We start from the raw sequence: 27,982 nt of genomic DNA on the forward strand, positions 1-27,982 counted from the left end.
TTTTTGTACAATAAAGTTTAATCACAATTATAAAAATGTGGCGTTGGGTTTGCGCTATTAACATATGTACAATCCAGCCCAACAAGAAGGGCCCACCCCCCACCATCCTGGCCTGGCTGAGCCAGAGCCCCCAGAAGCCAGGGTGGGAGGGTAACCCACAGGGTCTGGCAGGAACAGAAGATGAGGCAGGGTTGCAGGCACGGAGTCCCCAGGAAGGGGGCCGCAGGGCCCCCCAGGGGAGAACATGGCCACTGCCCCTAGAGACCCCGAAACTGGGGAGGGGTGCACGCAGGGCACAAGGGGAAGTCCCCATTAACACAAAGCATGAGAGCTGTGCAGCCCCCAAGAACAGGATCTGTACAGGCCGGCACCCCAGGTTTCCACAGGAAACAGCTGCTGGCAGCTACAAAACATTTACAGCTTCTTCTCCGCAAAGAAAAAAAATGAGGGGCCTGGGAGGGTGGGCAGGGGTGACGGGGAGGGAGGAACTGAGGCTCCCTTGCTGGGCTCGGGGCCCATAACCCCCACATGTGGACGGACACGGGGGGCAGGTGGGCCCTGTGGAGCCCACTAAGGCTGGGGTGCTGGGAGCTCAGGGCACCAAGGGGGAATAAATAGGGGTGTGGGCACCAGTCCTGCCCACCTCAGTTGAGGGAGCCCCGGCAGCTCTCAGTGCCGCACAGACACGGGATCTTGTTGTCCTCCAGCGGGAACTTGTAGTCATAGGTGATCTCCTCATCCACGCCGATGGGCTGCTTCGAGTAAATCACGATCTTCTTCTGAGACTCGATGGTGATCACCTTGGCGTAGCAGTTGGGCTGCAGGAACGGAGGTGTGAGTGGTGGCTGCCCTTCTCCCCCCCTCGCCCCGCTCTGCCCCCCCCCCAGCCCGGTCCCCAGCGCACCGTGCAGCAGTGGTTGATGAACCTGGCCAGGTTACCACATTTGGTGGCATCAATGATGGTGTCGTGGTCCACACGGAACAGATAGCTGCTGCCGATGCCCTCCTGCACATAGCGCTTCTCCCGCATGTCCGCCACCATCTGGGAGGGCGAGAGGCACAGAAGTCTTGAATTTCTCGCCTCAGTTTCCACATGGACCTAGGCCAGACCCCACAGCCCCTGCAGAGAGGCTGCAGGCTCTAGGGTCTACATGAGCAAGGCTGGGCCTGCAGCTGGCCTCTGCCTAAGATACTGGCAAGAGGACTCCAGACAAAACGGAACTGGCCTCTCCTAGAGCGCCTGCCTGGTGGCTGCAGAACCTCCAACTGCTGTGGGACTGGCGCAGTTTGTGAAATGACAGTGTCACTTCACCAACAGAACCCTGCTTCATCTCCTCTCCTACAATCCTCCCCCTAGAAAGCCCCTTTGGGCAGCTGGCTGGGGCAGTGCAGCTCATGCACATCAGGATTCCTGGCTTTGTGGAAGAAATAGAACCATGGGCTGGGAAGGTGGCTCAGTGGTAGAGTGCTTGCCTAGCATGCATGAAGCCATGAGTTCCATTCCTCAGTACCACATACACAGAAAAAGCCAAAAGTGGCACTGTGGCAAGTGGTAACAGTGCTAGCCTTGAGCAAAAGAAGCTCAAGGACAGAGCCCAGGTCCTGAGTTCAAGCCCTGGGACTGGCATTAAAAAAAAAAAAGAAAAAGGACCAAGAGCGTTCTGCCTTTTTCCGTGGGTGACCTCACCCCGCCCAGAGCTCTGGCTGCCAGTCAGCTCCTCCCAAATCTCCATCTGTGGCCAGAGGCCACCTCACTGGAGCTGCTGGGCATCATGCCTGCATGTGCAGCGCCTACAACCCACAGGGCTGCCCTGTCCTCTTCATCATCTCACTGGGCTTCGGACTCCTAGTGGCGAACGGTGGCCTGAGAAAGGGACTCGACTCCTTCATCCGTCACCCTCCAGTCAGCTCACTGGCTAGCTACCCAGACGCCAAACTCCTGTCGCCTCTGCTGCACAGGCCAGACCACCCTTACCCTGACCCGGATTTCTGCCACAGCCAGGCACTGGTACCAGTGTTCAAGCACTAGCTACTAGTGCACTCCTCACAGCAAAGCCAGGTTTAACTCCCAAAGCCCTCTGCGGCGTAGCTTCCAGAGCCCTTCTTACCACAGTCCCAATGTGGATCCATGGAGAAAGGAGGGCCCCCCCACCCCGCACAGCACCACCATGGACCTTCAGCTCTCTGACATGCTAACTAACCCCTTTGCCCTCCTAGGACCACACTACTGTCAAACCTTAGTATATGTTTTTCCAAAATCAGGAGCACACTCCTGACCCAAGGCCTGGAAAATCCTCCTCCTCATGCAGCTAAGACACCATCTTGGTGTGCCAAACCTGTTGTCAAGCACCATTCTTTTCTGCTATTACTTGCCAATGTTCCCTCATTCCCCCTGGTTTTGTTGTTGTTTTGTGTGGGAGGGTGTGTGTCCCACACCCTCAAGCCAGCCCGGGAACTGTCCTTAGTTTTTTTTTTTGCTCAAGATCACCTCTACCACTTCACACTTTGAGGATTTTGGTAGTTGGTTGGAGAGAACCATCTCACAGACTCTTCTGCCTGGGCTGGCTTTGAACCTCCTATCTAAGGTGAGTCTCATGTACTTTCCCACCTGGGCTTTGAACCTCAATCCTCAGATCTCAGCCTCCGGAGTAGCTAGGATTATAGGTGTGAGCCACCAGCGCCCAGCAATTCCCATTTTTAAAGGGAAAGTCTCGATCATGTTTGCTGCTGGACTACTAATATCTGGGTGCTGGGTACCTATTATTGTAAGGACACCGGTTTCACTGGCTAAGTCCTGGAACTCACGCTGGTGAGGGCTGCCTGGCTGCCAGCCTGCCACACAGCGTGGCCTCACCTGGCGGATGTTCTGGCCCACGTACTCGATGACCATCTCATCAGCTGCAATGGGCTCCATGGCAAACAGACCCCACTCATGGATCCGGCTCCGGCCAAAGCGGAGCTTCTTCTTTCGGAACTGGGGACAGAGAGCAGACGGTACTGCTAGAGGCCTCCCATCTTGCCACCCACCATGGGGGTCTCAGGATTGGTTCCCCCCTCCCTTAGGAGCAGTGCCTCCTCCCGGGCCCAGGTCCCACTCCTTACCTTGAGCTGGTTGAGCTTTAGCAGATCACTGTCCATGATGGCCGAGGTGCCGATGGCACTGAGCAGCCGCCGCTGTTCAGAGCGGCGCTCGGAAAGCACACGGTTAGTCCCCTGTGAGAAGCAGGATAGGGAGGAGGTGAGTGATGGAGGGAAGGGGGGGGGAGGAGAAAGAGAAAGACCCCATGGGATGGGCCTGGAGTTAGGGCAGGGCCCCACCTGAGTGTCCACGCCTTCCAGCTGCCGAGCCGAGACGGGGCACACATCCAGGTACTTGTCCTTCTCCCTCTTGCTGATGGGGTAGTAGCCCTCGCTGCGCGCCGAGCCGGTCTGGTGCTCTCGGGGCCCATCCTGGGGCCGCCGCTTGCGCTTTGGAGTGTTCAGGTTGGTGAGTGCAGGGCGTTAAGGAAGAGAACAGGTGGTTCCCTGGGGCGCGCTCCTGTCTAGCCACCTCAGCCCCAGCGCAAGCAGAAGGTGTTGGTGTGAGCAGCTAAGCATGTCTGCTGCAGGGGGGCAGCAGGTGGGAGGAGTCCACTCAGACCCCGCCTCTTCTGCCAGGAAAACTGAGGCACAAAAGGCATGAAGCAGAGAGAAGCAGGCTGGGCAGCCAGAGAAACCTCTGGCTAGATGCAGCGCACTGAGGCACACAGCTGGAGAGGGAACTGAGCGCAGTGCCAGGCAAGACCCGAGAAGGACGGGCCACCCTGCTAATGGGGAGGTTCCCCCCACTCCCCCCCCCCCCCCCCCCCCCCCCCCCCCCCCCCCCCGCCTGCCGCAGCCCGTGGTTGCTTTCCTGTACAGGAAGGCCATATTCTGGGGCTCAGGATATTTGTGTGATGGACCCAGTGGGTGTCGTTCAGCCAGTCAGCCCCGCTTGTCTGCTGCAGCAGCCGCTCGTAGGTGAGCCGCAGGTAGCTCATGTCTTCCAAGTCCAGGCCTGAGTTCCAAATATCATAGAGGATGGTCATCTGCTCGAACTCGCTGCGGGGCTCGAAGGACGGGGGCGGGGGCGGGGGCGGGGGCAGCGGCGGCCGGCGGCGCCGGGCGTGGGAGCGCAGGCTGCGCCGCCGCACAGCGCCCTCGCCATCACTGCTGCTGCTGCTGCTGCTGCTCTCTGAGGACTCGGACTCCTCCTCCTCCTCCTCCTCTTCCTCCCTCTCCTCTGACTGCTGCTGCAGCTGTGGCTGCTGCTTTGGCTCCTCTGCCTCAGCCACCACCACCTCGGGGGCCTCCAGGACCTCGTCGGCGGGGGAGCTGAAGAGCGCGGCAGGGGCAGGCACTGGCTCGGGGGGCCGGGGGGCCGGCACGGCAGGGGTGGGCTTCACAGCCAGGGCGTAGTTGTGCTCCAGGAGGATGTGGCTGAGCAGGGGGCTGGAGCGCTCTGCCTCATCGGACGTCTCTGTGGCCTCCGAGTCATCCCCGGGAGGCAAGGCGGCCAGGCCGCGCCGGGCGGGCGTCAGGGCCAGGTCGGCCAGCACGGCCAGGTCTACTTCCGTCCCTGGCTCAGCCTCTTCTTCCTCGGCGGGCCGGCCGCGGCCCCCTGCCCGGCCCCGGCCCCCTCGGGATACCTCCTCAGGCCAACTCTTGACCAGAGACGCATGGTCCAGGGGCAGGTTGCGAATGGTCCGCTCCACACCCCGGGGGACTTTGCGGGAGACTGGGCCGGGAGACTTGGCTTGCGGGGGGGCGGCTGGGGGAGGCTCTGGGGCCGGCACCTCCTCCGTGGCCGAGAAGGAAACAGTTTTCCGGCGCTTCTTGGGAGGGGGGAGGAGGGGAATAGGAGAAGAGGGGCGCTCATCCGGGCGGGGAGTGGGGCCCGGGGGGCCTGTTGGGGGCTCTGGGGGAGGCAGGGGCACACTGGGAGGTGGTTCCTCCGTGGGACCTGGGGAAGAAAGCACACCGGGAAAGGGAGAGGGTTAGCGTGCAGGCTCAACCTTATCAGACGTGATCACGAGGGCCAGGAGGCCTGGGTGGGGCGGGGCAGCCATAGGCTACACATTTTCCCTCAGTGTCTGCCTCACAGCCCCCCACCCCCCCTCTGCCCTCAAGCTCCTGGACAGGATGGAAAGCTGTACCTGCACACACCCATCTGGTCAAGAGGCCCATCGAACCCCAAATATGTCAGGTATGGGGACAACTACTGGGCAAAAATGCTTCTGATGTCCTCACAGAGCTCAAGTCCAACAGGAAAAGACCACTCAGATCAAATGTGGAGCCGCTGGAAGATGGTGGAGGAAGGCTCCTCACAAGCACCCAGACTCAATGGCCTTTTTTTTTTTTTTTTTTTAAACCAAGACTAGCAGAAACAGACTCACACGGGACAGCTAGGCACACAGGCCAAGACCACTTTTTGTCCACTGCAAATTCTCTGAAGATCCAATTAGCCAGAGGAAACAAAAATATCCACCACTTTACCCAGTAACAATATTCTCTGGGGGCAGTGAGGTGAAAAAGACTCAATGTAAAAAGCTGAATGACGGGATTTGCCCTAGTAGGCAGGGGGGCAGAAGACACCGCGCATCAAGAGGCCAAGGTGGAAGCTGAAATCTAAGGGACGAGTGGCAGATTAGACAAGGGACACACTGTCTCTGAGGGGGGCTGCTTTGAATCTCATTAACCTCCCCAGCTCAGCCCCCAGGACAAGGAGTATGGCGTTTCTTTGCTCCTTTGCCCTCTGATACTCCAGCTCAAGGCCACCACCACTGTCCAGCCTTGCTGGCTCTCCAGAAAGCTGGTGGCTGGCATCTTACAGTTAGCTTTGGCCACAGCCGAGTAACAGCCACATGAGTGTGTCCCTGACATACACTGAATCCACACTGTACTCCGATCAATCCTACCTCACACAGAGGAAACAGGCACAGAGAAAAATAACCGGCCCAATGCCACACACCTGGCAAGTAGCAGAGCAACAACATTCAGGTAACTGGGGTTGAATTCATGCTCTTATCTGCTGCTCTGTTCTGCCCTGGGCCTCTACGAACTTAGTGACTTCTCACCTGGTGCTGCCACTCAAACTAAACAGCAGCCAGAACCCAGGCTAGGCCAGGCAGCCAGTGATCAATCAGTCCAGTCTCAACCAATACCTTGAGCTGAGCAGGCTGCTGTGTACAAGGCTCTGGATACCACAGGAATCTCAGGCAGCAGCAGCCCAAACTTGGAAGCCAGTGAGGCCCCAGGCACCCAGCCCAGGCCCATCCAATGGCTTGCTATGAGTCCTCTCACCTCCTTTCTACCACGTTGGGACCACCTCTCCCACTGTGCATGTTCCTAACCGCCAGAATCAATTTCCCTCCCATCTTAGCTTCTCCACACAAATTTCCCTTCACTCCCTGCCTGCTCACCCCATTCACTGAAGATACACCTGTCAATGAATGAGCCAAGGGCTAATGGTTCATGCTCATAATCCTAGCTACTTGGGAGGTTGAGACCCATTGGGATTGCAGCTGAAGGCCAGACTGCATAAAAATGTTCTCGAGGGCTGGGAATGCAGCTCAGTGATAAAGTGCTTGCCTAGCATGCATGAAGCCCTGGGTTCAGTTCCTGAGCATCACATGAACAGAAAAAGCCAGAAGTGGGCTGTGGCTCAAGTGGTAGAGTGCTAGCCTTGAGTAAAAAGCTCAGGGACAGTGCCCAGGCCCTGACTTCAAGCCCCAGGACTGGCAAAAAAAAAAAAAAAAAGCAACCGACTGAAGTGTGGCATAATGGTGCTAAGGATAAGGAGTTCCTGCTTAGCAAGTGAGAAGTCTTGAGTTCACATTCCAGCACTACCTCACCACCCACCCACCCCAGGAGAAGAAAAAGTGTTCTCAACATCCTAGGATCTACAAAGTCACCAAAAGGTAACTCCTACTACATGGGCTACTCCTTTCTTCCCAGGGCCATCACTAACTGACAGGACTAAAATGTCACCTAACCAGCCCAATCAAAAACTTTCTAGTAATAAGAACTAAGACAGGGCCAGGTGCTGGTGGCTCACCCTTGTAATACTACTCAGGAGGCTGAGATCTGAGGATTGTGGTTCAAAGCCAGCTCAGACAGGAAAGTCCATGAGACTCCTCTCCAATTAATTACCAGAAAACTGAAGTAGAATTGTGGCTCAGAGTGGTCGAGCAATAGCCTTAAGCAAAAAAGTTCAAAGATAGTGCGCAGGATCTGAGTTTAAGCCCTACAATCAACCAAAAAAAAAGCCCATGGAGATAGGAATGGATAGGTCTGCCACTTGGCAGTGACCCTATGCTGAATAGAGAAGCAGAGGAATCCCATCTGCACAAGGAGAAAATAATGCATCAGATCAGAATAAGGCAAAGCTGAAAGATGTTCTGGTTCCTGCTTTTGGGTTCTAGCACCTGGCTATGTCCTGTATATCCCTTTTTGTGTCTGTGTGTACATGAGCAGGTCCTGGTTTAACACAGGGCCTGGGCACTGTTAAGCTTTTTTGCTCAAAATTAATGCCCTACTACTTCTACTACTTGGGCCACAGCTCTACTTCTGGCTTTTTGCTGGGTAACTGGAGATGAGTCTCCTTGACTTTCCTGGGCAGGTTGCCTCTGTACTACGATCCTGATTTCAGCTTCCTGAGTGGCTAGGATTAAAGACAGGTGCACTGGTACCTAGCCCTGTGAATCCCTTTCCATACTTAATCTGGCTAAAATGGGTTCCTGCCACTAGATACTCAGCCTTTAAGTGGGTTCCTGCTACCAAGAACCATACTTTGTCTGGAGCTAAGTGTGGGCAGCTGCCCTTCGAAGCCTTTACCCAGATTCCTACCACAGGCCCACCTAGCCCTTTGTGACTCAGGTTTCCTTGCTTTGTTTTCTTATTCTCTCTTTTTTCCCCCTTTTTGTTGGTCATGGGGCTTTAACTCTGGGCCTGGGTACTGTTCCTGAATCTTCAGCTCAAAGCTAGTGCTCTACCACTTGAGCCACAGCACCACTTTCTGTTTTCTCATTTGGTAAAGAGCAAAGAACTGTCTTCAATTTTTTCCAAAAGAAACACACACACACACACACACACACACACACACACACACACACACACACACACACACACACACGGGTGTAGTAAGGATGTGGATGTTTAGTCAGGTTCTTAAAGACACACACACACACACACACACACACACACACACACACACACACACACACACACACACACGGGTGTAGTAAGGATGTGGATGTTTAGTCAGGTTCTTAAAGACACACACACACACACACACACACACACACACACACACACACACACACACACACACACACACACACACACACACACACACACACACACACACACACACACACACACACGGGTGTAGTAAGGATGTGGATGTTTAGTCAGGTTCTTAAAGACTCTCTTCTAGTCTAGGCTGGCCTCAAACTTGAGATCCTTCTGCCTCAGCCTCCCAAGTTCTGTGATTACAGTCATGCACCACCATGCCTGGCTTACCCTATTTCTCCTGCCTTGTCCCCAGGACCCTTACTGGGTCTTCTCCTTTCACAGTACTTTGTGTACTCTATATCCTCATCTTACCACTGGAACCTCCTCCCAGGCCTGGGTTTCTGCAGGACTTCTGTGCTGCTGGCAGGCCCAGGCAGCCTCCCCCCCGGCCTCCCACTCCCCTCATTGTGCAAGGTTTCTATGTTAGCTGTCTCTCATGTACCTGCCGCTCAGGGCAAAAGCTTCAAGCACAAAAGCCCATAGCTCCCCATGCACCCATCCCTCCCCATCATATCTAGAGGCCCGGCCATACCCTCCAGGAATGTTACTCCATCAAAATCTCTCCCTTGCCTGGTCCACCTTCTTTCCTTGAGTGTAGAAATGCATCCATCTCATCCACTCTGAAAAGCTAAACCTTCCATCAACCCCTCATTCTTTCTTTGCTTTCAATCCTAGTTAGGAAACCTGAAGCACATTCCTGTACCTCAACAAGCTTCAAACACTTCATCTCTAAAAGGGAGTAAAGCCAGGCACCAGGGGCTCATCCCTGTAATCCTAGCTACTCAGGAGGCTGAGATTTGAGGATCTCGGTTCCGAGCCAGCCCAGGCAGGAAAGTCTACGAGACTTTTATCTCTAATTAACCACAAAAAGTAGGAAGTGGAGCTATAATTCAAGTGGTAAAACATTAACCTTGAGTAGAAAAGCTCAGGGACAGTGCTTAAGCCCTGAGTTCAAGCCCCAGGACTGACACGTGCGTGTGCATGTACACACACACACACACACAAGCCACAAAACTTGCACTCCCTTTGGTGCTCAAAACTCACCACCCCTACTCTACTTCCAATTCTGTTCTAGCCTCTTTGGGTTCCTTTGCTCACTTGTCTAAAATGACTCACAGGCTCCAGACCCTCTTTCCTTATCTGCACAGTCACCGCCTACAGACATCTACCTTCCAGCCTATTCCTCCCAGGGCTTAAATGAGCTGTGATCTAACAGTCATGTTTCTAACTGGAGGTCCTGGGGCATCTGAAACTCAACCCCGACTGAATGCAGCCATTTTCTTCTTAGACTCAGTTCACCGTCCTGGGTCTCCTTTCCTGCTGAGTAATTTAACAATCACCATCTCCTGTGCTCATCCCACTTCTACGCCATCATCTATCTCACTGTAACCATCTTGTTTGGCTCATGCAGTCCTTTAAATGTTCTAATGCCAGCCTACCTCTTCCCTGACCACTTACAATCTTCTCCTCCTCCTATCAGAATGGACTTTCTGAAATGCATTTGTGACCATGTCCCTCTTCTTTTCCTGTCCCACAGAGAACAGAAGGTTATATTTGATGACCTTCTGAGTGCCTTGTGGCCTTCCAGGCCCTTGCACTACGTGACAGCTTCAGGAGAGGCTCAACTCATCCTGCGGGGTCTGGCCTAGATCAGCAGGCACCAGCACTAGATCTTCTTGTGGCCTCTACCCACCTTGGACAGTCAAGACACTGCTAAGACACAGAAGTCCTGCCTGCCTGTCCATCTTCCCTATATCACTTTGGCCTATCTCCAACTCCTCTCTGCACTGCACCTTTTCAAATCACAAATGTGATCACGGCTTCTCTGAGGGCTTCCTACTGCTCTCAAGACCAAAGACCAAACTCCTAATAAGTCTCCACATTCTACATGGCATGATCCATGCCCTCGCGTCCAGTTTCAGTCACGCACCACTTCTTGCTCTCAATTCCCCAAGTTAGCTCTCTTCTATGTCCACTTGCTAATCCCTGGCCTTATGGCCTTTGTATCGGCTCGTTTTTTGTTTTTTGTTTTTTTTGGTCCGGTCATGGTGCCTGAACTCTGGGCCTGGGTGCTGTCCCTCTGTCCCTCAGCTCTTCAGCTCTTCAGCTAGCGCTCTACCACTTGAGCCACAGCGCCACTTCCAGCTTTTTTTTCTTTTTGCTTATGTGGTGCTGGAGAATCGAACCCAGGGCCTCATGCATGCAAGGTAAGTGCTCTACCACTGAGCCACCTTCCCAGCCCCTGTTCAAGTTTTTTTGTGCCTATTTCTGCCTAGATTCAGCACACTACGCTTCAGCAGGAAGCTGTTACTAGTTCCACAGATCGTGCAGGTACTGAATGCCCCATATTTTTCCTTTGTGGTGCTTATCAGTTTGCAATCATAGACTTGCTTATGTACTTACTACTTACTTGGCACATCTCTCCTCATGGACCACAACTTTCTGAGTGGAAAAACAGCACCTCCCGGGAAACCTTACCCTATCAACAAATATCCTAATACCTACTATCTGGACAGACAGTTCCCAGAGTAAGAGAATCTGTATGTATATGTTATGAAATAACAGTAAAATGGCCAGGTGCTAGTGGCTCACGCCTGTAATCCTAGCTACTCAAGAGGCTGAGATTTGAGGATAGAGGTTCAAAGCCAGTTTGGGGAGGAAAGCCTGTGAGACCTTTTTTTTTTTTTGTCAGTCGTGGGGCTTGAACTCTGGGCTTGGGCGCTGTCCCTGCACTCTTCAGCTCAAGGCGAGCGCTCTACCGCTTGAGCCACAGCGCCACTTCTGGTTTTCTAGTGGTTTATTGAAGAGCCTCACAGACTTTCCTGCCCGGGCTGGCTTTGAACCGTGATCCTCTATCTCAGCCTCCTGAGTAGCTAGGATTACAGGTGTAAGCCACTCACTGGCACCTGGCTCTGTGAGACTTTTATCTCCAATTAACTTCCAGAAAACTGGAAGCAATGCTGTGGTGGCACAAGTGGTAAGTTCAAGCCCCACAACTGACAAAAAAAAAAAGCAAAACGTAAAAATCCACAAAAGAAAGCAAAGGCAGAACTGAGTAAGTTCTGAGTTAATATTTGCCTACATATTACACTACACAGTGAGAAGTAGGAGAAGGGATTTATTAAGTTGGGCATTTTCTCTTTAACTCAAGTGGTCTCAGGCAGAGACCATCTTGTTTTACTCTGATAGTAGCTAAACCTCTCATTGAGGGTTAGGCAATGTCTCCAAGAGGGACAACATGCCGTTTTTCTCTATGAGTTTCTCCAGCAAAGTCACACGCCCTGGTAAACCATTACTGAATGTAGGTTCTTTCAGACAGAGACACACACATCAAGTTGCCTACCTGCAGGCCTTGCTGGAGATGTCTCCCGCTCAGGAAGAGGCGTGGCTGGAGAGCCTGTAGTCCTCTCTGGCTCGGGCTCCTCTGCAGGCGCTGGGAGGGACGCTGGGGCTTCTCTGGGAGGCGGTGAAGCGGAGCGAACTGATGTTGGCTGTTCCTCTTCTTCCTCTTCTTCAGAGGAGGACTCGGATGATGAAGAGGATGATGAAGACGAGGATGAGGAAGACGAGGAAGATGTGGAGCCAGATGTGCTGCTGCTCTCCGAGTCTGAGGTGCTACCATTTTCACCATCTGAGTCAGCATACAGAGAACATTTGGAGGACGAATCGCTTTCCTCATCCTCGCCTGGAAATCCAGAAGGGGCAATCAGGCGAGGTGAGAAGACCTTCACTTGGTCAAGCTGTGGGGTCATTCTCTGACTCAGTACTCAGTATTCAGGATAAGCCAAGGGCTGGAAGTCCAAGACGTCAAGGAGTAAAATAAGCAAACCTCTGCTCACAGGTGACAATCACCACTATGCTGGGGGCTGGGAAGTCAGGGGGAGAGCCCTGGATTCTGACTGGAAAAGCGAATGAGTCAGGGAAGGCCTCTTTAAGGAGACACTGAAATCAAGACGGATGGGAGTCCTGCCATGTAAAAACGTCAAAGGCAAGAAGAGACAGAGACCTAGAGACTGACAAATAGCTGCTTAAAGCACCAAGATGGGCCAGCAGATTCTGAGAAAGGATCCTAGAGTCAAAAAGGAAGCTTAATAAACAGCCAGGATAGTGGTGCATGCCTGAATCCTTGCACTCAGCCCACCCGAAGCCTGGCTCACCTGGTAGCTGTCAGCTTTTCTAGAAAGCATGAAGCCCTGAGTTCAAATCCCAGTACTCTATAAAAAGAAATCAGAGCTGGGCACTGGTAGCTTACACCTGTAATCCTAACTACTCAGGAGGCTGAGATTTGAGGATCACAGTTTGAAGCCAGTCCACTAAACTACTAAAAAAGTTGAAAGTAGACCTATGGCTTAAGTGGTAGAGCGCTAGCCTTAAGCACAGGAGTTCAAGCCCCAGGACCAGTACACACACATACACACACACACACATAAAAAAGGGCTGGGAATGTGGCGTAGTGGTAGAGTGCTTGCTAGCATGTATGAGGCCCTGGATTTGATTCCTCAGTGCCACAAAACCAAACAAATAGTAATATTTTTCTTTCTTTTTTTTTTTTTTGGGGTCCAGTCGTGGGGCCTGAACTCTGGGCCTGGGCGCTGTCCCTGAGCTCTTCAGCTCAAGGCTAGCGCTCTACCACTTGAGCCACAGCGCCACTTCTGGCTTTTTTCTTTTTGCTTATGTGGTGCTGAAGAATCGAACCCAGGGAATATTTTTCTTTAAAAAGTGGAGCTGTGGTTGAATATGGTAGAGCACTAACCTTGAGTGCCCAGGTCCTGAGTTCAAGCCCCACGACCAACAAAATGAAAATAAAAATAAAGAAATCTGAGAACTCCATAATCTTTTTTTTTTTTTTTTTTTTTTTTGGGGGGGGGGTCTGGTCGTGAGGCCTGAACTCTGGGCCTGGGCGCTGTCCCTCAGCTCTTCAGCTCAAAGCTAGCGCTCTACCACTTGAGCCACAGTGCCACTTCCGGCTTTTTTTCTTTTTGCTTATGTGGTGCTGGGGAATCGAACCCAGGGCCTCAGGCATGCAAGGCAAGTGCTCTACCACTGAACCACCTTCCCAGCCCCAGAACTCCATAATCTTTAAGGAATGTAAGATTAAGTAATCCAGGCTAGATGGTAGTAGTGGCTGGCAAGGGCTCTAGAGAATTGTGAGATGGAGGTGAATGGATTAAGTAAGAGCTGAATTACTGATCACCTTGTGGAAAATAGGAAACCAGGAAAAGACTGCAGAGAGGTTAATAACGTCTGCACATGTCTGGAAAGACAAGTTTACCAGTAGTTTGGAAAAATATATTAGAATGGAGGGAGAAGGATTGAGACAGAAATCATTAAAGACTACTACCAGAACCCAAATGAAAAACATAACAGCAAGGACAAAGGAAAGAAATTCAAGAAGCATCCAAGGAGTATAGGTAGGTGTGTAGTCACATTGGCAGCAACCTAGCCTCTGCTCAAGCAAGGAGGATTCTCTCAGATCATGCATGGTACCATCCTGGCTCTTGAAATGCACAACTTGCCTATCATGTAGAAAAGTGACTTCTTTTAGCTGAGTGTTGGTGGCTCATGCCTGTCATCTTAGCTACTCAGAAGGCTGAGATCCGAGGATCACAGGTCAAAGCCAGCCTGGGCAGGAAAGTCTGTAAGGCTCTTACTTCCAGTTAACCACCAGAAAACCAGAAGTAGCACTGTGGCTCAAAGTAATAAAGAGTGCTAGCCTTGAGTGAAAGAGCTGAGTTACAGCATCAGGACCTTAATTCAAGCCCAATGACCAATCCCTTCTCCCTGCCCCCGCCCCCCACCAAAAAAGAAGTGACTCCTCAGTCTACTGCACTATTACTCTACCCTATTACTGTTTCATCTTCTTCAAAGCCCAACAGGATTTACTTGCTTGTTTTCAAGTCTCCGTCTCTCTTCCAACAAGCCCTCAAAAAGCAAGCCCTCAAAAGCAGGAGCCATTTGCCTCAGTTACTGTTGTACCCTAAGTACCTAAAACAGCACTTGCACTGAGGAGGGCCATAAAGCTATTTCTTTCCTTTTTTGTCAGTCATGGGACTCAAACTCTGGGCCTGGGTTTTGTCCCTCAGCATTTCATCTCAAGGCTAGTGCTCTACCACTTGAGCCACAGCGCCACTTCCCATTTTCTGGTGGTTAATTGGAGATGAGAGTCTCATGGACTTTCCTGCCCGGGCTGGCTTTGAACCATGACCCTCAGATCTCAACCTTCTGAGTAGCGTGAGCCACTGGCGCCCAGCCATAAAGTGATTTCTAAACGAGTGAGTGGAAAGGAAGTCGACATCATATACCCAAACCTAGATGTGAAGAACCCACAGGTCTTAAAGTGGATGAGTATTTGGGTGACCGGAGCTATTAGGAAGGGAAGAGGGAGGCTAGCTTGGTGACTAGACCTTAAAGAACAGTGATCAAAGATAGGAAGGTCTGGTCTGGTAACACCAAAGGGGAGGAGGATAATGCAGCCCCTTCTCATCTCCGGGACTTGGCGAAATATGAAGACTTTGCTGCACTATTTCAAAGGAAGAGGTGTTTCAGAAGAAGTAAGCACCAAAGTTAAAGCTTAAAGACTGTACCTAAAGCAATTGCTACTGAGGAGGGCAAAGGTGTCCACACAGGAAAGATATGGGTGTGGGAAAGTGTAAGTCAGGTGACCAAAATCCCTTCCTATGCAAGAAGAGCTCTCCCCAACTATCTGCACTCACCATCTGATGCATCTGCCTCCTTCTTCGTGGTGTCCATTGCTTCTTCTCCTTCTTCGTCTTCCTCATCTTCCTCATCCTCCTCCTCATCCTTAAGGAAAAGAACAAATGGGGATTAACAGAGTAGGAACTATTGGTCACTGATGGCTCATATCTGAGGATAAGGTTTGAAGCCAGTCTGGGTTAAAAAAAAGTCTGTGATGGGCTGGGAAGATGGCTCAGTGGTAGAGTGCTTGTCTTGCATGCATGAAGCCCTGGGTTCGATTCCTCAGCACCACATAAGCAGAAAAAGCCAGAAGTGCGCTGTAGCTCAAATGGTAGAGCGCTAGCCTTGAGCTGAAGAGCTGTGCCCAGGCCGAGTTCAGGCCCCACAACTGACCGAAAAAAAAAAGTCTGTGAGACTCTTTATCTCCAATTCACCAGCAAAAAACTAGTAGTGGGGGTGTGTCTTAAATAGTAGAGCACCAGCCTTGAACAAAAAAAGCCAAGTGAGAGTACAGGGTCCCGAAAACTGGCACAGAAAAAAAATGGGGGTGGGGGTGGGGTGGGTAAAAGGGACAACTGCACCATGAGAAGATACAGCTGTCTAGGCTCGAGCCCAGAAAGAAGCTGACTCTGAGAGAAGAGACTGAGGATCAAGCTTCTGGGAGCTAATGGTAGAGCACCTGCTTACCAAGTACCGGGTTCAATCCCCAGCACCGCCAAACAAGAATAAAGCAAGTTTCTGAGCTAACATGCCTAGGCTCTCACCTTCTCAGAGGAAGACTCCTGGGATGCTTCCTCCCCCTCACTGTCCAGAGCAAAGGACTTCCGGTGCTTGCCTTGGGCCTTGCCTCGCTCTTCATCTCGCTTTGGGGGCTTAGTTGCTGGACGTCCTGACTCTCCGGCTTCCTTCTCTCGTTCAGGGTCTAGAACAAAAAGGAGGCGTAGGGCGGTGAGAGCAATTATCTTCAACCATCAGTTTGGTCCTAGGAGTTTTACATATGCTTCTGTCCACCTAACGCCCTAGCAGGCAGCAAATGAAACACAAAACTTTACATTTATCTGCTATTTCTTATAATTATCATTTTAGGCACATCCTACCCATTTTATCTTTCATCCTTTTCTAGGCCAGGTGAAAGAGGAAAACAACTTGTCATGTCTGACCCAAGAGAAAGAGAACTAAGGACAATGGGCCACTAGGCAGTAAATGTGATTCAGTTAAGTTTCAAGCCGCAGAAGCTGTCAACCAACAGCCGAGACTTGGATGAAGTGAAAGAGAGGCTGCAGGAATGAATGGTAAATGTAGGTAGTGACTTATTATAATCTCCAAGGTCTGTCACTTCTATTTTAAGTAGAAAAATCAAGACACAAACCAACTAAAACCAGCATTCTACACAACTACAATCCAAGGAGAACACATCTCATGCAACCCATCTGTGACAACTCTTTTTTTTGTGTCGGTCGTGGGGCTTGAACTCTGGGCCTGGGCGCTGTCCCTCAGCTCTTCAGCTCAAGGCGAGCGCTCTACCACTTGAGCTACAGCGCCACTTCCGGTTTTCTGGTGGTTTATTGGAGATAGGAGTCTCACGGTCTCTCCTGCCCAGGCTGGCTTTGAACCGCGATCTTCAGATCTCAGCCTCCTGAGTAGCTAGGATTACAGGCGTGAGCCACCAGCGCCCGGCCTGTGACAACTCTTAAGACCTCATACCAACCTACCTCTCCACTTGTACCTTGCCCTCACAATACCCTTCTCCCTCCCTTTTGTCTCTGCCTCTTGCTTTTCTATCAGAACTTCATGTAGTCCTCTCTCTTGCCTTGTCTCCTACTTACCATCTTCATCTTCTTCAGCTGGAGTGGAGGGTCGGGGCCTCTTTTCCTCACTGGCTTCTGAAATTTCTGACGGCTCTTTCCGTTTTACCTGGAGGATGAAGAAGATTGGGCCCATTTCAAACTCAGTTCCCACTATCACAGCTCCAAGGAAAGCCTCCCCTCTCCCATCCCACAAAAAATAGAAGTACAGTTCTGGGTACCTTGAAGGAAGGCAGCCGCAGGGCTCCTCGCAGACCGGACCCAAAGGCGAAGGCTTCGATGCCTGTGGTACCCCCGCTCTTGGCCCAGTCTACCAGGGAAAGCATTCCTGGCTCTTTGAGCTTCGTCTTCTCTTTATCCTCCTCCTTGGCTTGCTGCTTGGCTGCATTCTGGAATGGCTGCAGGCACCATGGGGACTGAGCCCAAGACCCAGCCACACAGAAATCCCTTCACTGGACCCTCCACTGGCCCCTCCCATGCCTCCACCAGGCCCTTATGGGTATGATTTTCAGATCTGTTCATTTAGACCCTCAACTACAGGATACAACTATTTCTTTTCCCACTTCATAGATGGCCAAAGACAAGCCAAGCCCAGAACTGCCTAACTGCCATGTCCACTGAAAGCAAGCAACAGAGCTAGAACAAAGCTCTCTCTTGGTCCTGTGCTTGACTCCCTGTGGCTTGGCCCAACTTCCTTGCCCAGCTAATATGTCCCTGAGTATCCATAGCCTGACTCTTCATTTGCCTTGACCTCTCTCATTTTGAACTGTGCAGCCTGGAGAAGTCTGAGGTAGATCTCATCCAGCAAAGCCCTGGTCTCCAAGTCCAGATAGCAGCCCTCCTCACCTTGGCCTTCTCCTCCTTGCTCTCCCACCACTGGTCAAAGGCTCCAAAGGCCACATTCTCCACCATCTTGCGGTTGAGGTCTCGCTGCATGATGCTCTTCATCTCTTGGACTAGAGTAGCCAATACACGGCCCACAGTGCCAGCTGATGGTAGGGCTTTGCCCTCTGCCAGCTCTGCTTCCTCCCTGGGAGGCAGCCGGGCCTCTTCTCCCAAGACTGAGGAAGAGGGCAGGGGCTCGGCTGCCATGGGCAAAGGTAGATGGTAGGCCTCCCGTGAGTATGCTCCACGGCCTTCCTGCCCTTGTGTATAAAGAGCATAGGGCAAACCATAGGCAGCCTCTTGTGGGGGTGGGAAAGGAAGGAAGGCCTCCCCAAAGGCCCCACCAGGAGGCCCGGCAGAGGCAGCAGTTAATCCCTTGCCCTGTCGCAGCTGGTGGAGTCTCGTTAACATCTGGGTCTGCATCTGGAAGGACATGGGCATCCCTCCCCACTGAGCCCCGAGTCGATCCATGAGTTCCAGGGAGTTCACAAAGTCATAGATATGGGGTGGTGGAGGAGGAGGTGGGGGGTACTCAGGGGGCGGTGGCCCATCGGGGCGGGGTGGGAGGAGGTAGGCAGGTTGGTGGGGAGAATAACCAAGAGGAAGAGAAGCCAGGTAGGGAGGAGGTGGTGGCGGCGGAGGGGGTGGAGGTGGAGGCTGCTGGGGGGGCGTTGGGGCCGGAGGGGGTGAGCCACCCCTGTCATCATCAGAGATCTCCATGTCCTCTCCAGAAGAGCAAGGAGAAGCCTGCAAGGGTGGAGAGAGGCACAGAAAAAACTGTGTTCCTGGGTTCATCTCCAAACTCACTTTCCTGTCTAGTTCCCTTCCCCTCCCCAGGTCCACCCTGCCTCCTAGGCCCCAAGCCCCCCTTCTAGCTGACCCCCATCTCACCTGGCTCTGCCCGTTGGCCTTGGGAGACTCTCGGGCAGCCCCTGGCTCCCCACTCCCTGTAGGAGCCACATCCTCAAAACTAGCCGGGGCTGGAGGGGGTGTGCAGGGCCCGTGACTTGACCCGGCAGGCCCCTCACTCCCTGGGTCTCTAGCCCCAGGACCCGCAGTGCTGTTCTCTTCCTCCTCCTCTGTGTCAGAGGCCAGGAAAGAAAATTTGGAGCGCTGCTCTTTGAGCAGCATTTCAATGCGGGAATCCAGGCTGCTGTGCTGCGCGAAGGGCACGCTCTCATTGGTGGTCTCTGGGGCTGGGGAGCCCGAGCGAGCAGGTGAGGCTGGGCGGGGGGAGGTCCGAGCTTCTTCCCTCTCGGGGCTGGTCCCCCCACCACCGCCACCTCCACCAGGTTCTGGAGGCTCTGGGGGTGGGGCCTCGGAGGCAGGAGGCCGGTAGTCTTGGTCAGTGGGCCGAGTGGGCTCAGGGGGCAAGTAGGAGGTGTATGAAGGTGGAAAGCGCTCTGCTGTGTTTTCAGCAAAGGGGGCACCAGGAGGCTCCTCTCGAGTTGCTCGACGAGGTGGGTAAGATGCATGGCGTTGATAGCGATTCCAGCTTTCATAATATGCTGGGTAGTTTGAGTCAGAAGCACGAAACTGAGAAGATGTAGAAGAGGATGATGACGATGAAGATGAGGACAATGAGGAGGAAGGGGTGGAGGAGGAAGTGGAGGAGGAAGAGGAGGAGGAGGAGGAGGAAGAAGCAGCGGTGGCGGTGGTGGTGGCTGAGATGGCTGTGGAGGCAGTCGTGGGAACTGAAGATGCAGAGAAATGGCGGCGAGAAAAGGAATCTTGGTAGCTGTTCTCTGACCGCCGGGGCTTGAAGGAGGTTGAAGTGGTGCTGCAGAAGAAAAGGGAGAGGGAGCTGGGCTCATCTCCACGTCACCAAACCTGACCTCCCTGTTCGCATACCCACAGGTGCTCTGCACTGACCCCAAAGCATTACACGCCCAGTTCTGGCTATCTCTCTGCAGACAGCAGTTGTCTGCTAAACCTACAGACTGGATTCAGTGATCTCAGACTCTGGGATTCTTCCCTGTGGCAGCTGGCTGTTTCCAGATTGGATGGCCAGGGGCCCCCATGGTGCTTGTGCTATACCTGCTGGAGTAGGCGGAGTCCTGAGAGTAGGGGGTGCTGCCCCGAGATGTGTAGGGTGTTCCTTGGGATGACTGAGGGGTGAACTGGCCAAAAGAGGATGGGGTGTCTTGTCGGCTGCTGGAGAAGCTTGTGTCTTGGGAGCAGGGGGTACCATTGCCAGGGGTGCCCACCACAGCAGTGCCTGCTGGGTAGGTGGCTGTGTCCGAAGAAGAACGGCGGCGGGACTCAGTCTGGAGGAACAAGGAGAAAGGAAAGAGATCAGACACGGCTTAAAAACTTGCTTTGCCTCAAACCAAGAATCCTAGTTCTGTCGTTTGAAAGCAAATGGGCATTTACCTCAACAGTTCCTTTACCTAACAGTGAAGCCTAGAACCTCTCAAAACAGGTCCTAGTCCTGGTAATTGGGCATTGTATTTAAGTGGCCAAGGCTGTGGCGGCCACAGCTGCTCACCGTCTCCGTGGCTGCACCAGAACCCTGGAACTTCTCACTCAGGGCCTTGCCTCCAGTTGGTACAGTCTGAGGGGTATAGGAGCCATTGACGATCAGTTCATAGTACTTCATTCGTTGTTGTCCTACAGGGAGAAAAATGAAAAGAAGCTGAAAACAACTCCTTTCCTTGTGTGGTTGTCCGTTCCCTCCTTAGACTTCAATTTTATTTATTTATTTTTATTTTTATTTTTTTTGTCATCGGTCATGGGGCCTGAACTCAGGGCCTGGGCTCTGTCCCTCAGCTCTTCAGCTCAAGGTTAGCATTCTACCACTTGAGCCACAGTGCCACTTCTGGCTTTTTTCTGTATATGTGATGCTGAGGAATCGAACACAGGGCCTCATGCATGGGAGGCAAGCACTCTACCACTAAGCCACCTTCCCAGCCCAGTTTTTTATCTTTATTTATTTCTTTATCTTTAGGAACTTACTCTTTTATCTCTTACCACTTTACTACTAAAAAAAAAAAAATTCTTCTGGCACGTTTCAGTTTACTAGTAACATTCCTATATATATGCTAGTATATTGAATGATCAACAGGAGAGAGGGAAAAACACATCAGTGTCCCTATTTTACAAGTGTAAAGAAAACTGACTGGCTGGGCACTGGTGGCTTATGACTGTAATCCTAGCTACCAAGGAGGCTGAGATCTGAGGATCACAGTTCAAAGCCAGCCTGGGCAGGAAAGTCCGTGAAACTCCTATCTTCGATTAACCATCAGGAAACGGGAATTGGCGCTGTGGCTCAAGTGGTAGAGCGCTCACCTTGATCGGAAGAGCTCAGGGACAGCGCCCAGGCCCAGTGTTCAAGCTCCATGACCGACAAAAAAAAAAAAAAAAAAAAAGAAAGAAAGAAACTGACTGGCTGGTCACCAGTGGCTCACTCTTTTAATCTTAAGTATTCAGGAGACTGGGATCAGAGGATTGTGGTTTGAAGCCACCCTGGGCAGGGAAGTCCATGAGATCCTTATCTCCAATGAAGCATCAAAAAGCCAGAACCATAAGTTCAAGTCCCAGTATCAACTCAACACACACAACTAATCAACACGGTCATATTGTATATACTGTACATAGTATATACACATCAGGGGAAAAGTCCAATGAAATTCCCCCTATATAACTAACATATACTAACAAAATAAAAAATCTGGCAGAAGAGTTTAAACCCAGGTTTATCTAATGCTAAGCACCTCCCACCTCAAAGGCTACAGAAGAGCAGCCTCAAGACAATCTAGCCTACATTGCATTTTATATAATTTGCACACTAGTTTAAAAAAAAATTCGAGAAAATGTAATGTTTTTGGTCTCTTTTCAGTCAGTCATGGGGTTTGAACTCTGGACCTGGATGCTGTTCTTGAGCTCTTCATCTCAAGGCCAGCACTCTACCACTTGAGCCACAGCGCCACTTCCGGTTTTCTGGTGGTTAACTGGAGATAAGAGTCTCACAAACTTTCCTGCCCAGGCTGGCTTTGAACCCCAATCCTCAGATCTCAGCCTCCTGAGTAGCTAGGATTACAGGCGTGAGCCACCAGCACCCAGCTTGTAATAGTTGTTTTAAAAAGCATGAGATTACGAAGTTTTCTTTCGAAATTCAAACTTGGGAACTAGTCCTCATTCCCTCTTACAAGCTGGCTAGTGCCAAACAGCTGCCCCATTCAGATGGCGCTACAACCCTGCAATCTGACATAGAGCCTACTTTTTCTTATTGCTCCTTTTTGTGGTGATAGAGTGAGGTTTGAACTCGGGCCTCATTAAAGCCATACCTTCAGCTTCCCTACCCCCCCTTGAAAGCAAATTCAGGACTGCTTTATTTATTTGTTCTTTCCAGTAGTGATAGAGAGCAAATCCAGTGGCTTGCATGCTACGTATGCAATCACTACTATGTCACCAGTACCCAGTTACCTACCAAAAAAGCAGGGCAACAGCCAGGCGCCTGTGTCTCACGCCTGTAATCCTAGCTACTCAGGAGGCCGAGATCTGAGGATCACTGTACAAAGCCAGCCCAGTCAGAAAAGTCTATGAGACTCTTATCTCCAATTAACCACCAGAAAACCACAAGTGGTGCTGTGGCTCAAGTGGTAGAGAGCTCGCCTTGAGCTGAAGAGCACAGGGATAGCACCCAAGCCCAGAGTTCAAGCCCCATGACTGACCAAAAAAAAGCAGGGCACCAGTGGCTCATCCCTATAATCCTAGCTACTCAGGAGGTTGAGGTATGAGGATTGCAGTTCAAAGCCAGCCCAACAAGAAAGCCTGAGACCCTTATCTTCAATCAACTCAGAAAAAGCTGCAAGTGGAGCTGTGGCTCAAGTAGCAGAGCACTGGCCTTGAGCCCCAGAACTTTCAAGTCCCAAAACCAGCACCAAAAAAAAAAAGTAGCCAGGTGCTGGTGGCTCACATTTGTAATACTAGTCAGGAGGCCAAGATCTGAGGATCATGGTTTGAAGCAAGCCCAGACAGAGAAGTCCATAAGACTCTTATTTCCAATTAACCACCTAAAAGCTGGAAGTAGATCTGTGCCAAAATGGTAGAGCCTTGAGCAAAATGCTCAAGGACAGCATCCAGGCCCTGAGTTCAAGCCCCAGGACCAGGAAAAAAGAAAAAGAAAAAAGAAAAACAAAACAAAAAGCCAACCCTGAAAAGCTAATATTTTTTGAGAACATGGCATCCAGATTTATTTACTATAATTCATGTGATTTTAGATATACTCCCATGCTTGACTGAGATTGCTCATTAACCATGCTGACAATGATATACACAACATCATATATGTACCAGAATTCCTCTAAAATCTGAAATATTGTTAAGTTTCAAGACACACCTGGCCCCAAGAGTTTCAGACAAGGAATCATGACGATCACCTGCCTGACCCATGGAAGCATATGTGCCTCCATGTCGTTCCTGGAGACCAATGCTGGGCAGCAGACAGGAAAACCCTCACCTTTGATGTCAAGCTGGGCATGGATGATGTTGCCCATGACAGAGGTTAGGTGGAGATTTTTGACCGTTTCCTTGGCACCCCGGGTGCTGGTAAAGAGCACTCGGGCCAGGCCCAGGTGCTTCCGAGTACGGGGGTGAAGAAGGATCTCCACCTCTTCCACCTCGCCATACTTTCGGCACATATCCTTCAGGAAGGTTTCCCGCACGTTGTCATTCAGTCTTGCGAAAGTCACTTCCTTCAATGGGATCTGTCCGATATAGAACTCATCCAGCTGTGGAGAGGAGAGGAATTGGTCTGGGGTCTCTATACTGACCACTGACCCTTTGCCCTTTAGAAAACTTTAGCCATCAAGAGAGAGATCTAGGAGATTGCAGGGCAAAAGAAGGAGGGTCACAAGAGCTCTATCAGTCTTGACCTTTCTCTCCTGGAATCCTTCTCACCAAGTGGCACAAAAACTAGGAACAAAACACACAAATGGAAGAATAATTATGTGAAGGAAGTAGCTGTAGAGAAACAATTGACTAGCTCACCTTCTGACTGTCATGGGCCAAGCATTAGAAATATAAAGAAGGAAAAAAGATTCCCATTGAAAAAAGCAGATACACAGACACAGTCACAGCGTGATATGGTGCCAAGAGAAGTGTAGAGAAGGAACCAAGAGAAGGACACCTTTGTACAGAGTAGAATCAGGGAAGGATTCAGAGATGGTATCATTCTGGTTCTGTCTGTTTTGCTACACCAAAACAAGGACTTTTAGGCCAGGAAACTCCACAATATGGCACTTTCTAAAAATCAGAGTGTAGGGCCAGTGGCTCACGCCTGTAATCCTAGCTACTCAGGAGGCTGAGATCTGAGGATCACTGTTCAAAGCCAGCCAGGCAGGAAACTCTGTGAGGCTCTTATCTCCAATTAATCATCAAAAAAGCCAGAAGTGGAACCTTGGCTCAAGTGATGTTGGGTGTGTTTATTTTTGCTTTTGAGGGTTTTTTTTCCCCTTTTGGGGAGCAAAGAGGGAGGCAGAGGAAGGGTGGATAGATGCAATCATGCTATTTGGTATACACTATGTAGAAAAGAAACTATGTATTTTATGGGCAGGGACGTGAGGGGGAAACGGGAAAGCAAAGGAAAGAGTGACACTGTCCAAAAAAAAAAAAGAAAGGTACTCATCACCTGACTTATGAAATGATAACCTCTCTGGACAGTACCCTAGTAACAACAATTAAAAAAAAAGAGCGTAAGGACAGCATCCTGGTCCTGAGTTCAAGCCCCAGGACCAGCACAAAAACAAACAAAAAAAAATCAAAAGTGTATAGTGTGAAAGGAATGTAGGAAGATAAGGTGGAAGATAAGGTTTGGCCAGATGAATAATATGCGCAATGCCCAAAAACACACACTGAACAATAATAGTAAAATAACAATAAAATCAGACACAAAAGACTGCAGAATAGAGCAAAAAATATAAGTGGGGAAAACCAAGTAAAACAAATACAAAGGTCTGCATTAAGGAATGAAAATAGAAAGATTTTTAAGATAAAACGGATGACTCCCTGTTTCTGGCCTGGGCAGCTGGGTAGTTGGTGCTGCCCTGTGTCAGTAGAGGGAAAAAGGAAAGGAGAGTAGTATTAAGAGGTTAAAAGAAACTTGTTTTAAGTTTCTTGAGTTTGAGGTGTGTATGGGATCTCCAGGTGGAGCTGTTTACCTCTACCAGGCACATAAGCCTGGAGTTCAAGACTGACATTGGCTGATAAGATATTTGAAAGTCACCAACATTTGGGTTGATATGAAAGAGGTTGTCCACAGAAAGCATAAGAAGTTTAAAAAAAAAAAACAAGTATATATACCCACAAACTACTCAGAAAAGAACTCAAAGAATAACTGAAGGAAACCAAGAACTAGTTCTAGGCTCAGTCCAAGGCCCAAAAGTTGCTTGCTTAGACTGAGAAGTGGGAATGCGCTTAAGAAACAAGATGGAGGAGCATATGACCGGACAAAAAGTGAGGAACAGAGGACTCCTGGAAGGCAGTGCTCTATCATTCCTCTACCTGTGGATGAACTAGGATGCCCCACTGCCCTGCCATGTACTGTCATAAAAGACACAGTCAGAGAAATGGCAGAAGTCAAGACCCTTGCTGCCAAGGAAACATCTGGATACCACTGCTATACATGTGTACCTCCTGTCCCAAACCTCTCAGTGCCACAGTCTCAGGAGTGGTTAGATCAGGCTGTCAGTATGTCACTGGAGCACTCATCTTATCAGGCTATGTGAAGTCCAGAGTGCCAAGATCCTCTACCCCCTCCAAGGGCCACCATGGCAAGAAAACTAGCAGACACTTACCTTGAACTTGGGGACTGGGAGGGAAAAGTCTCTGTTTTTGGACCTGACATGGCAACGAGGGTCTTGGAGGTCTTCGACTGGTATATACTTAGAGTCCTAGCAAGGAAGTCAGGAAGAGAAAAGGTGGCTCAGGATGAGACCAGGTGTCTGGGCCCTAAGCTTCCTGCCCACGTGAAGACCCTCCCCAGCCATTGCAACAGAGCTGGGTTTCCTCCCTGATTTCTGAGAAGGATGCCATGGGTCCGGTGGCTCCAGGCCAGGGAAAGAAGAGAGGGGCGCAGGAGAGAGAGGCCAGGCACTCACGTTGACGCTGAAGTGGACGCCGTCATAGCGGTACACCTTTTGAGAAGGCCTGCGCAGGGCAGGGTCCAAGGCAGGATCCACGATGAGCTTGTAGTTCCGCCACTGGAAGCTCGGGGCTTTCTGCCCATCTCCCCCACCTTCCTGATCCATCTCTGCTCATTTACACTGAGAGGAAAAGAGGGGGTACGCAAAGGGGGTCCAGGACCCTGCCGGACTCCGCTGTCCTCCCCCTCATTGGCTAACCCAGGTTTCCAGGTCCTCTCTCATCACCCCCGTGTCCACGCCTCACCGTGGTCCGGTCCCCCCCCACACACACACCCCCCTCGGTTCTGCCCCAGGCACCCAGCCTCCCCATGGCGCCCCATCCTCGCCCCACCTCCTGCCTCTGCGCTCGGGGGTCCCCGCTCGTGCCCCTCACCTTCCCGCTCTCCCCGCGCGGCCTCGGCGCAGACCCCTCCCCCGCCCCGCAGGCCCCGCCCCCTCCCGCCTCCTCACCGGCCAGCGGCCCGGGCCGAGCCCGGCTCTCGCTCCCGGCCCCGCGCCCTGACTCTCAGCCCCAAGATGGGACGCCTCTCCGGGGCGTTGGAAACACCGCGAGACCGATCCCGAACCCCGGCTTCGGTCCGAGTCCGCGCGGGAGGTGTGGGGGGGGGGGGGGCCGGGGGACGCGCGCCGCTGCCCTCTCCTCCCGCCCGGGCGCGTTCTGCGCCCCGCGGCCTCCGCGCGCACGCGCGCCGCGACCCCACTCACCCGCTCGCGAAGAGCGGCTCCCCTCCCCCACCCCGCGCAGCACCTCAGCGGCGCGAGGCGGCGGCGGCGGCGGCGGTGGCAGCGCGACACCCGGCCCCGCAGCGGTGGCGGCGGCGGCGCCCCCCCCCCCACCACCACCACCTCCCCGGCGCGCGCACCAAACACCACCGCCACCTGCACGAGGCCCAGCGGGCGCGGCGTCCGCATTCGCACTTTCGCCACGGGTGCCCCCGGGAGCTCCGCGGAGCCGAGGGTAGTGGCCTTGCCGTGGCCAGCGGCCTATAAGGCTCAAGAGGTTCGGCCCAGGGATTCTGGAGACCGGCCGCATTCCCCGGAGAGTGGGCTTCACCGCCACTACCCAGCTGCTTCTCTCTTGGGCTCCCGGCGAATCGGCGGCGACGAAAGCAGCGACTCGTCCCCGAGGGAAGGGGGCGGAGCGCGGGGAGGTGGCCAGCAGCGCCGGGGATGCTCAAGCGGCGCTTTGGACGGACGCAGATTCGCGAGGCGGGCGGGGCCAGCCCCTGGGCGCTTCTCTCCTGCCTCTTCCTCGCGCGGCCCGAAGTCGAGACGACTGCAGATTCCCCGCCGGCTCGGCTCCAGAGGCGAAGACAGTCATGCCCAGGCAGCCCACTCCTGCTGGCAGAGTCAGCTATTTGTTTTGTTTTTTTTTTCCTCCTGGATCTTTCCGACTAGCACAGCCCAAGGGACAGTCCACTCCCGACCTAGGGGGGTGGGGGGGGGAATGGCTACAATGCAAAAGTCTTCTCAGGATTCCGAGGAGGAATGTTCAACCAAGGGAAGGGACCCACGCCGGCCTGAGGAGCCGACCTAGCGAATCTGCGGATGCCGCTGTGGGCGGGGCCAGGGCCGCGCGCGCGGCGGAGGGGCGGGGCCTGGGCGTGCGGAGCCACGACGTCACGCGGGCGCTTCCTGTTGGACCCACCAAAAAACCAGCGGGGCGGGGAGGGGCGCCCGGAGGTGAAAAAAATGCCCCCGGGAGCGATGGTGACTCAGGCCGTTTGCCTGATTCTGCAGGCAACGTCGAGGAGGGGTTCGGCCCATCTGACGGATGGGGAGACGGGAGGTCTGACCGAGGCGCAGCGCTTTCCCAGGCTCAGTCCACCCCTGGTGGGTGTTAGGTGGTCTCAGGGTTCTGAGTCTCGAGTCCCCTAAGTGTACAAAAAATAAAGATCCTACGCCGGAGGCTGAGAGCTGAAGATCATGGCTTGAAGCCAGCCTGGGCAGGAAAGTCTGTGAGACTCCTAGAAGCTGGAAATGGCGCTGTGGCTCAAAGGGTAAAGCTCTAGCCTTGAGCAAAAAAAAAAAAAAAATCTCAGGGACAGCTCTCCCTCTACTTCTAGCCCCCAAACTGACGCCATAGATAGATATAGATAGATAGATAGATAGATAATATATGCAGAGATACCTAAATAA

The 27,982-nt window shown here is 52.2% G+C and overlaps 1 protein-coding gene across 5 annotated transcripts; it reads right to left on the bottom strand.

Annotated features, from left to right (window-relative positions):
• On the bottom strand, positions 1-27,368 carry LOC138814949 (histone-lysine N-methyltransferase SETD1A). 5 transcript variants are annotated; one of them, XM_070004095.1, is made up of 19 exons: positions 26,294-26,437; positions 25,799-25,963; positions 25,496-25,591; positions 23,161-23,431; positions 20,188-20,309; positions 19,737-19,966; positions 18,591-19,479; positions 17,661-18,446; positions 17,036-17,212; positions 16,836-16,923; positions 15,774-15,931; positions 15,027-15,114; positions 11,657-11,998; positions 3,929-4,981; positions 3,319-3,491; positions 3,103-3,213; positions 2,855-2,974; positions 905-1,042; positions 1-818 (listed from the first exon to the last, which is right to left on the bottom strand). In XM_070004095.1, exons 2-19 carry the CDS (start codon positions 25,946-25,948, stop codon positions 645-647), a joined length of 5,166 nt encoding a protein of 1,721 aa, XP_069860196.1. In that variant the 5' UTR covers positions 25,949-25,963; positions 26,294-26,437; the 3' UTR covers positions 1-644. The 5 variants fall into 5 exon arrangements, with proteins under 5 accessions (XP_069860196.1, XP_069860193.1, XP_069860194.1 ...); XM_070004092.1 differs by lacking the exon at positions 26,294-26,437 and adding an exon at positions 26,723-27,368 and having other exon boundaries at positions 3,103-3,491; XM_070004093.1 differs by lacking the exon at positions 26,294-26,437 and adding an exon at positions 26,549-26,575 and having other exon boundaries at positions 3,103-3,491.
• Between the last annotated feature and the right edge of the window lie 614 nt (positions 27,369-27,982).

Source organism: Dipodomys merriami, unplaced genomic scaffold (assembly GCF_024711535.1).
Source record: "Dipodomys merriami isolate MVZ:Mamm:240054 unplaced genomic scaffold, mDipMer1.0.p SCAF_62, whole genome shotgun sequence".
NCBI classification, from domain to species: domain Eukaryota; kingdom Metazoa; phylum Chordata; class Mammalia; order Rodentia; family Heteromyidae; genus Dipodomys; species Dipodomys merriami.

Excerpts from the sequence above, each read along its gene's own strand:
- LOC138814949 (XM_070004092.1), bottom strand. The coding sequence starts at position 25,948 with ATGGATCAGGAAGGTGGGGGAGATGGGCAGAAAGCCCCGAGCTTCCAG. Across the intron at positions 20,310-23,160 it reads TGCCCAGCTTGACATCAAAG|GACAACAACGAATGAAGTAC; the intron begins GTGAGGGTTTTC and ends TTCTCCCTGTAG. Across the intron at positions 19,480-19,736 it reads GACTCCGCCTACTCCAGCAG|CACCACTTCAACCTCCTTCA; the intron begins GTATAGCACAAG and ends TTTCTTCTGCAG.